The sequence below is a fragment of the Halichoeres trimaculatus genome, unplaced genomic scaffold (genome assembly GCF_033239565.1).
Source record: "Halichoeres trimaculatus isolate MK-OKI-2021-1 unplaced genomic scaffold, fHalTri1.1 fHalTri1_scaffold_21, whole genome shotgun sequence".
Classification (NCBI taxonomy): domain Eukaryota; kingdom Metazoa; phylum Chordata; class Actinopteri; order Labriformes; family Labridae; genus Halichoeres; species Halichoeres trimaculatus.
Window position 1 is genome coordinate 11,469,621 of NW_027437199.1, and position 10,599 is coordinate 11,480,219.

The following is a 10,599-nucleotide window of genomic DNA, read 5'->3' on the forward strand; positions in this document are numbered from 1 at the left end:
CTCTCCTCTTCTTCGCCTCTCCATCAAAGCAGCGTGAACGCATCGTCTGCAGACTGTGGCGAGACTTCGGCGGTGTGGAGTCACTCTGATCACTGCGGTCTCAAACATTGCTGTCATTTCCCTTTAATCAGACAACTTCCAGCGAGGTGTGTTTGGAGAGCCAGGTGCTTGAAACAGCGAGAGCAGAACAAAGAGCTGAGTCGTAGCAGCATGAGGCGCTTTGAGACGAGATAAAATCACCTGATGAAGACACGGAGCTCGTTATTTCTCCTGTTCACGGCCCCCTCCCCGTCACCTCCCAGTCAGCCCTGCACAGGTAGGCTTCAGTCAGGGAGGGGAGGGGAGGTGGGGGTTAAGACTCAAACATGGTGAAGGTAATGTTCCTGTTGGCCTTAGGCATGTTTCCCATCATGTGACATGCTCATACATGTGTAAACATGAGGGAAAGGAGTGGTGACATGCTAAAAGAGGATGTTTGTTTTTCTCTCTAAACCCTCGGGATACGTTGATTTATAGATGTACCAAAAACTGCAGTTCCTGGAGTGTCCACTAGAGACTGTCTCCTGCAGTGAGTCCCTACAGACTCCTCTTTACTGTGTTAAAACATTAAGTGTTTATAAGTTTGGTATAATTTCAACCCAAAACCAACCACTTAAAGTAAAAACTGGATTAAAAATACTGAATTTTATAAATATGAATTATTTGCGGTCAAACCTGTTCAGCCCAAGGTTGGAAACAGAAATTATATTTAGCCGTTTAGATGTTGCTGGTGTTTCAGGGTAAAGTGTGACCATGTTAAGTTGTGACTCAGCCAAGTGCTCCTACTGACAATGCCTTTAGTTTGTTATTAAAGACTTATCTGATGGGTTTGCAAATAAATTAAGATGCATATGTGAGGATTTCTTTTTTATGTTTCAACCAGAGCATTGAAGGGAAGTGGAGCAGTGACAGTTTCCACTCCTCGCTTCTAAAGGTGTACTCCTCCATTGCTCCCCACCAAGATTGCATACCACTTCACTTCTGCGCTAGCTCCTACAAATATGTTCTGATTCTGGACCAGGTCAGGACCACCGACTGTAAAAAAAAAAAAAAAAAAAAAAAAAAAAGAAAAGAAGTAAAAATTGGACGTCACCTTGCTCAACTGTGAGTGAGGTTGCCATAGAAACTGATGTTTTTGACAACCCATCACAGAACAACCAGACGTTTTTATACTGCTCACAGTTTTATTTTAGGGTGTTATGTTAGAGTTTAAAGCACACCAGCTTGTATGAATGAGTAGAGAAAATTGTCACTTCCATTGCCAAATTCCGTGTGCATTTTTATGACGTAGGTTGTTAAAGTGTCTGTAGATCTTCGGGTTAAAATGTTCAACTTTACCACAGAAATATTGCAGTGAAGATGTCAGCTGTAGTGATGTTGTGGATGTCACTGAGCTCTCTGAGCATCTTTTGCTGGATGGATAAACAGCTGTTGCACCACAAACAGAATCTCAGTCTGTGTGTAACATGGTGGTTATGATGGTTAGGCAGCTTATGTTTTGCTTTTTTAGCTTAGCATTTGTAACCTTTTACTCCTTTTCAGCTCCACTCTTTCCTCCAAACACGGTCACTCTTGGCTAGACCAAACCAAAATGGCGACAGTTGCATCAGAAACTAAGATGCAAAGGATGGTTTCATGATGTCTGTGTCCATTATTTCTTCAACCTACAGGGAGAGAACAGCATATGTTAGTACTGGAGATCCCAGCAGTGCGTAGCTTCACATGATTGTTGGCAGTAATGTTTAATTCCTCAGCAGTAACCCGTTTACAGCTGAGATCGATTGTTTTCCTGGTCAGAGCCTTCAGTGGTCGATCTGTTATGATCACACATCATGCAGCTGTCTGGTAGTTAAACGTGAGTTTTTCTTTCTACAGTCAGGGCAGCAGGATTTTAATCTGAGCCGCCGTGATGGAGCATGCTGGGCGTCTCAGATGGATCTTAAATATAAGGTGGTCTTTGTGCGGTAGCCGAATAAGCGCCCTGTGATTTCCCAGCAGGGGGGCTGATGGTAAAATGCTGCATTGATTGTGTGCCAGCAGTGCCAGTAATTGTGATTCTGGCTGCGGTATATGCTCTCATTGATTTCTGCTGGTGTCCAGGTCTGCTGCTGGTGTCCCACCACAAAGACTGAATCAGAGCCGGACGCTGATCTTAACGCCAGTGGCCGCTGGCGTATTGATTTAATTACAGAAAGCCTCTGAGCCACCGGACACATACATTTTTATATTGATCAGCAGCATGTCCATATTACTTGCAGCACTGTTACATGCAGCCAATCAATGAGCAGAATGCTGAGTGTGTGGACTTGCACAGGTACAACTGGGCACAATAAAAGTGTCAGAATATAAGCAGAAGAAGATAACCTGATGATAAAAGTCATCACTGTTTCCCTTCAAGCTGTGGATAAAACCCACACCTGTCTGGGTGTGAGAAGATCAGATCAAGGTTAGACAGCAGGATGAGGTCTGTGTGGAGACAGGTTAGTTTATGGATCAGAATCAACATGCATGTCTTGAAAATTAAAATGTAAGACTTTATTAGACTGAACTGGATGAATTAGTTTGTCAGAATGGACTACAGGATACAACATTGTACAGATTAGCACAGGGTAGCAAAGATCTGCTGTGAGCTGAACAGGTCAGCACAGAGCTGCACAGAACTGCAGTGAGCGTCAGAGAGCTGCTCGCTGTCTCAGCTGCACTGAGGACATAAATCTCTTGACAGCAGGATAATTACCCAGATAATTTTATCCATAATGATGCACGTCAGTCAGGCAAGCCGATGATGAAATTAAAGAACGTCTTCTGTGTGAAATCTTCCCTCACGTTCTCCACAGATTTATGTGTCAGGGGAGGAAGAGGCAGGAAAGTCTGGGAAAGTTTTTCATCTTTTAAAGGCTGAGTCGATAAATCCTCCCAGAGTGAACGCACTCAGAGAGTTTCTCCTTCAGAAAGTTAAAGCCGGATTCAAACACAGGTTATGTTACAGAAAACAGGCACCAGTTTTTAACATGAGGTCCTTGGACCAAATCAGATCATTAAGTTTCATGTTAGCATTGTTATGCTATGCTTTCTCAAAAAGGAAGAAGTAAAACATAGATATTTGTACAGAGTGTAAATCCACATTGTTTTTTCCTGCTGAAAAATACCCAAAGAAGCTTCATGTGTTCAGAGATCACAGCAGGTATATTGTTCTCTTTGCGTGACGTCACATTCTTTAATGGAAGTAAGTGGAGGAGTACCCCAGGGATCTATCCTTACACTACTTTTATTTTTAAAAATGTGTAAATTACATCTTTTCCAGGGTGATACTGTGTTATACTAATACTTCAACATGTCTCCTCCTACAAGTGCATGGATTAAGTCTGCTCTCTGGCTGAATCTAGTCCTCATCCTGGTTTGGGCTCCAGCTCTCCCAGACACCTGACGACTGATTCTCCTGTTATATTATGCACACATTTTCTGACACACTCATTCAACACTACTGACAACATCTTAAGTTGAATTTACTCAACTTTTCTTCAAAAAATTACCCATTTAAAAAACACACTGATTCAGAGGAGTCTTCAATTTTACTTTCTCAGTTTTTGGGAGAAGAAAGTTCTGAACTCATCTCTAACTTCTGAGTCCCCATCTGTGCCAGGGGACGGGGATGGCCTTATGATGTGTATCTGCTTCATCTAAAATAGATAAAGAGTGTTAGTGTGTGTGTGTGTGTGTGTGTGTGTGTGTGTGTGTGTGTGTGTGTGTGTGTGTGTGTGTGCAGCCACAAGAAGGTACAGAGCAGCAGAGGTTCCAAACATGAGAACACCCCCCTCAGGTAACACACACTCACATACCTACATACACACACACACACACACACACACACACACACACACACACACACACACACACACACACACACACACACACACACACACACACACACACACACACACACACACAGATAATGTCCTGCAGGAAACCCACTCTGAGTAAACGTGTGAATAAATAAAATGTTTGTGAATCTGAGATGATGGCTGGAGGACTCAGGTGCAGTCTGAGTCACCTGAGAGATGGATCACGTTGAGAACAACATAAATCAAAGTTTTTGTCAAGTTGTGTCTGCTGAACTGAGATGGATATTTTCCAAAATAAAAACTTTTAACTACATACCACAAACACACCTGAGCTGTGCTTTCACTATTTACCTCCTCCTTAAGATGACACCAAGTTCAGAAGGATTCAGAGTCAATGAGCTCTCAGACTACAAAGGGAAGAGTTGAACCTTTGTTCAGAACACCTTCCTGTATTATCCAACTGAATCAGCCTCCTTCTTATTCTCAGCGTTTCTCTGAGTGTCCTGTCCAACTCCCCTCCTCCCACCAACACCACCCACTCTGGTTTGAGCTGAGTTCAAGGTCAGACAGAGGCGTGTTCACAAGAAAACAGAGGCTTCAGTGAGCTGTTTAGTTCCTGTCTTGATATTCACGTCACACTCTCTAATCTACAGAGATCACACTCACTGATCTAATTAGGATCAAATTATCCTCTAGTCTAGATTAAATAATCCTCTGTACCTCATGGGGAAAAACTACTCAGTCTGACTTTTTGGTATTTTTGAAACAATCAGCTTCAGACTTTTTTGAAACTAAGGAAAAAAACATGTATTATTCTATTAAATTCTTTATTATTCTCTAAACTTGATTTCCATTTTTTCATTTCTTACACATTAACAAACATCACTGTTACACTCACATTCAATGTGTTTATTAACACACACTGTGTAAGCCAGTGTGTTCTCACAGTTGTGTGTCTGAGATTTTGGTCCAGGCTCATGTATGTTGAACAGAAACAGCTTTGTCAGGTGTGTATGATCAGCCGAGGTCATCAAACAGGAGGTCACATGATCAGGCCATGGGCAGCTCGTTATAGGCTGCGTACTGTCCGGTCACATGATGGTAGATCTGGGAACAGAGACAGAAAACACACTTGTATCAAAGCGTGTGTGTGTTTTTGTGTGTTTTTGTGTGAGTCATCTCCTCACCTGTCTCTCGATGTCCGCCAATAAGCTGCTGGCTCCGAGACGGAACAGGTGCGGGCAGAGCCAGTCGTCTCCAAGTTCCTCTTTGATCAGAGCAAGCCACACAAGGGACTCCTGAGCAGTCCTGATCCCCCCTGCAGGTTTAAAACCCACCTAAACACACACACACGCATCTCTGTCAGAGACATACTTCATGTACTTAGAGGTGATCCCCTGTAACTTTAATTTCACCTGAGAATCATCTGGAAGAATCTAATATCAGTAGAGACGTCAACCTCCAGACAGAACCACAAAAAGTAAAACGCAGCTTTAAAGTTAGCATTTAACTATGATGTGGTATTTTGATCAAGTATAGATAAACATTATTGTGTAATTATTATTTTTTTAAAACCTTTAAATCCTAGTTTCATTCATTGGTTATTGGGTAGTAGTTAAGATAGAGTAGCCAATCACAGCCTGTTGTTATGTGAGACCTCAAGTACAGGAAGCTGCACCTGAACACTAACTTTATTAGGAAAAATAGATACAAAATCTGAAAATTGTATCAAAAATAACAATAATTACCACTCTGTAGAAAATTTCCCGTTTATTAAAAAGCAATAATTGTTCACAAACTAGTCACATTGTTCATCCTTGCTCATTAATTTGGGCTACACACATCTTTGACCCAAAGCCTACATTTTAATTTTAAGAGCAAACAAAAACCTTTTCTCTTTGACAGGCTGTACTGGCGTTGTTAAATGAACATGGTATCAGCAGTAAAACGGCCTCTTAACCAGCTGATTAACTCCATTTAATCTTATCAGCTCAGATACAACCCTCCCTGTAGTAAGTGTAGTTACCTTGTGTCCCGTTGACAGGTAGTAGTCTCTGATGGCCCTCACCATCACTATGGCGACCGGGTAGGTGGCGTTAACGGATTCTTTTCCTGTTGATGTTTTTATAAAGTCTGAACCTGTCAAGCCAAAAACACACAAAACATCTGAAACACACACCTCTGTGTCCACACATTATCACCTGCACAGGTAGCTCTAACAGACCTGGCTGATCCTGGACATCTGCTAACGGCTAACAGAGCTACAGCTGCTGCCTCATTAATAACGCCCTCCATTCGCAGCCTCTGAGTTTTATCGGCGTTCTGATAAAAATAGAAGATGGAGTGAGGCCAGTTAATAGATTACCCACAATGCCCTGCTGTGTGGTGTAATGACGCTTCATTAGAGCCATGCAGATGAAGAACATTTTGGGTCCATTAAAGACGAGTTCAGCGTGTTTCTCCCTCACTGTTAATTACAGATAATGGATCAGCATTACTAACGTGATGAAGCTCATTCATCCTTACAGTACAGGCACGCTGAGTTACAGATTAATACCAGAATTATCATTAAATACGTCAAATTATCATTTAATATGTGAAATTATTTAATATGTGGAATGATCATCTTGTTTCTACGATCTGACGGGCACAAATTACAGCGCACAGCCTACACAAAGACGGACATTTAATAATCACCTCCAGGAGTCTGATTATTGTGTGTGAGTGTATGACTGTGTGTGAGAAAGAGGTAGAGAGGGGGGAAACTAAGCAGCAGCGCCATCGTCAGGGCAGCAGAAGTGAATCTACTGATCCTCCAGGTTTATGTAGGTAAATTTAGTGAAACAGACTGAAGGAGGCGTTGCAGCTCAGTCAAGTGGATAAGCTCACAGATTTGGTTTGTTGGTTTAAGCCATAGACTGGATAAAACATGGAAGTACATCCACCAACCAAGCACTAAATACTCATGCGTCCATGTGCCCATTTTACTCTGCAACACTCCTCTAAAATACTTGTGGGCAGTGTGGACTATATAGCCGCCGTTTCCACCATCAGTCCGGTTTAGATCAGTACGGGTTGGTACGGGTTGGCTCGGTTAAGCTTGGTTCTGTTTCTGTAGCCAACCGTGCCCCCTCAGCGTAGGCGGCGTATAAGCCGGATTCCGAAAGCTGTATCAGTTAAATAAGAGCGTGATGCCTTAGCAACAGACACCACTAATAGAAGAAAAATACCACACAGTAAACAAAGAGCAACTATGAGAGACATCCAGCAATTTGTCTACTTTGTGATTGGCATGTGGTTCTTTGATACAAAGCGCAATCAAGCTTTGTTTCAGAGAAGACTGTGATGCCAGGAGAAATGCAGCTGCTGTCACATGGTAAGTGATGACTCTTCCAACCAATTAACCGTCTGCAGTGTTGTAGCTCCACCTTCTGAGATGAAATCCGTTTAGTCCGGCACCCCTACAGAATGGTACTAAAAAGTGGCATGGCTAGTCTCAGTTATTTGGGGATCTGTCCCGGGATTAGTAAAAATGCTGTGCTGTGTCGAGACGAACCAAACTGAATTGTATGGTAGAAACAGGGCTTATGATTATTGAATCACCCATACTTGTTTTCTGCTTGTTTCTTATGGCAATGCTAAGGGTATTTTGTTATATTGGAGTTGCTACAAGTTTCTGCTGTTGATACAGCAGGAAGAACAGCATACAGTTACATTTTGGAGAATGTGCTTCTGTCTGTTTTGCAGGGGGCGCGTCCTGACTGGGGGTCTATGACTCTAGTTCTGGTTGTGATTCCCTGGCAGCAGACATGTTATTGCTTTTTTGAACATTAACTTTGGAATACAATCAAACACACTAAACATCACTTAAGACATTTTCATTTCACTCCTTTTTTTTTTTTGCAAAGAAATGATTCCCTTTTGTTTGCCAATTTGCTTTTGTCTCTATTTTTTTTTTATCACAACCACTGAGGTGGGATGTGATGGTTGTAAGAAAGTAGCACCCTGAGTTTGATCCCCAGCCTGGGCTATTTGCCTGCACTCTGTATCACCTGGGGAGTCGTACGCTTTCTAAAACTAGACTCACAAACCCCTCAAAAAGCTCAACCCTGAATTCCATGCAGCTACCTGGTAAAAGTTTCATGGGTACATGTGTGACAGAGGGTAAAATAAATCTTGCTTTTACTCGAAAGATTCCACAGACACACTTAATAGGACGTACCCGCCATCATGGCCACCAGGCTGGCTCTGTAGACGGTGGTGAAGGAGCCCAGCTCCCCGATGGCAAGGATGGTCTTCATGTGAGCGTCTCCACACGCCGACCTGAACTGACAGATCTCGTCGTACAGAGCTGAAGAAAGAGACATCTCATTTTAATGTGTTTGTCTCATTGGATTAACACATGGTTCAGATGAAAATAAACATTGATCTGACAAATCAATAAATCAAAAAGTCTTTGTGTGCATTCGATCTTGTTGTCTAAAACCACTTCCTGTCTCACTCTTGTCATGTGACTTAAACCTACCTTCCCATTGCCCTGTGATGGCGAGCGTTCGGTTAATAACGATGTCAATCTCTGTCGCTCCATCGGCCACTGCCATACGCACTTCCTGTAGGCGAGTCTCCAACGGCGTCTGACCTGCAGGGAAACCTGTCGCCACTGTGGAGGGAGGTTAACAAATTACCTGACCAGTAGGACTCTCAGTCATACAGGTAAAATACACACAGTAAAAAAAAAAAAGTTAATCCAGATGCGATTGGGGTCACATGACTCACCTGAGGCTACAGGTAGACTTGAGTTTGCAGCTTTCAGAGATTTAAAGGCATCAGCCACTCGAGCTGGATATACACACACTGCTGCTGTGGTTACACCTGAAAGCACACACACCATTACACAGGCTAAAATAACCACACACACACAAAAGAACACACACTGGTGCTGCAGGTCCTGAAACAGTATCAGCACAGTTATACAGTGGTGTTTGTCGCCCCCTGCAGGTTGGACTTAGATACTGACGAACATCCTGAAACATTTTTGAAGCAGCTGGAGGTCAAAGGTCAGCGTCAGCTGAACACTTGACTTAGTGTTTGATTATTTTAGCATTGTCTTAACTGGGTGTCTGCTGCTCTGTCGAGATTAACTGTCAAAGCTCATTCTCACAACACCACAAAGCTTCAATAATTTAGATGTTTTCATCATTTAAAGTTTATTATTTCAGAGATTCATTTTCATTTGTTTAACCTAAAATATGAGGAAATTTAAGACAGATCAGCCCTTGTTTGGAAAATCAGAAAACATCAAATGTCTTTTTGATCTAACAAACGTTCAAAGTCTGATTAGTCAAAGCGGTTATATCAGCTCTGAAAAAAACAATAGTGAGTATTAATCTAAGTATTATGACAGAGGGATTTTAGTGATTTGAAGTAAAGCTGTCACAGGGACCTTACAGATAACAGCTGGGATCCGGTGGACATCAGCAGCTACACCTGCACTCTGTGTTGCGTATGTGTGTGAGGTGTGTACCTTTGTCATGCATGTCCATGCTCTTCAGCAGGTCGTATCTGACTGGTTGAATAGCTTTCGTACACAGACGGTGCACGTTGGACGGAGTGTCATCTCCTGCCAGAGTCGTCAGGTCAATGCAAGTGACAGCCTTCAGCAGCCACGCCGCCTGCAGAAGCAGAGAAAGCACAGAGAAAAAACACATACAAGCACACGTATGGAGAAAAATTATTAAAGCAAGATGAAGAGTAGTGGCCTTCGTTGTTGTTGTGACGTTGAGTGATTGCATTTTGTACCTGCCACTGTTTCTTTGGTGTCTTAATTCCCTGTATGTGCTGGGCTCTTTTCAGGACGGCCTGAGTGTTCACTCTCACTTTAAACACCCACTCCAGATCTGACACACAAATGCACGGCATCATGGGAAAAGCACATACACCAAAGGGTTCTATTGTTACCATGTTCAGGAGGGGTCCAAGAGGAAAACAGAGCACTTCTCAGAGGGTTACGCAAGTAAAAACACAAACACACATTTAAGCAGACATGTGAGGCACTGTGTGTGTATGTGTGTGTGTGATCAGAGACTGACTGTCTGTCATGAGGTCTACATTAACTACGCCAACTACACAAAAGTGTGCATGAAATCAGTATGTGAAAAGTCTGGTACAGGAGATAAATGCCTCAACAACACACTACTGATACATTTTACTCAGTCTTGTTTTAGCTGTTAAATACTGACATGTTTGTGATGGTTTCATGCGTGTTTAACAGTACAGTGTGTGTTTACTGTGTGTGACTCAGTAACAGTGCTGAGGAGGTCAGTCACCTTATACCTGTAAGTCATTAACCTGTGTGTTACCGTTCAAATCACTCATTCTTGCCCATAAAGGATGAAGCATTTGAACACAAGTATGAAACAGGTATTACAACCATTACATACACTTGCATAATATTCTGTGAGATGTCAAAGTAAGAGCATAACACTCCTGCACAAAATACGCGTTTTGTAAATCCGGTACGGCGTCATGAACGGGTCAGTGTGTTCAGATTCTTACCGAGCTTAGTCCCGGGGTTTCTAGCAGACATGGTGAGAAGAAACGTGGGTTTGTAAAAGAAAGCAGGAGAAAGTATGAGACTTACACCACCCTGCACGAGCTACCATCAACCACACTGACAACACACTTCCGGGTACGCTAGCGTGATCCGGAAGAGGATTTC

At 42.6% G+C, this 10,599-nt stretch overlaps 1 protein-coding gene across 1 annotated transcript; it reads right to left on the reverse strand.

Annotated features, from left to right (window-relative positions):
• Nucleotides 1-4,685: 4,685 nt before the first annotated feature.
• Nucleotides 4,686-10,585, reverse strand: dera (deoxyribose-phosphate aldolase (putative)). The gene is made up of 9 exons (XM_074698352.1): nt 10,437-10,585; nt 9,681-9,778; nt 9,406-9,553; nt 8,658-8,753; nt 8,407-8,541; nt 8,104-8,232; nt 5,908-6,020; nt 5,069-5,218; nt 4,686-4,988 (listed from the first exon to the last, which is right to left on the reverse strand). Exons 1-9 carry the CDS (start codon nt 10,465-10,467, stop codon nt 4,932-4,934), a joined length of 957 nt encoding a protein of 318 aa, XP_074554453.1. The 5' UTR covers nt 10,468-10,585; the 3' UTR covers nt 4,686-4,931.
• Nucleotides 10,586-10,599: the final 14 nt, after the last annotated feature.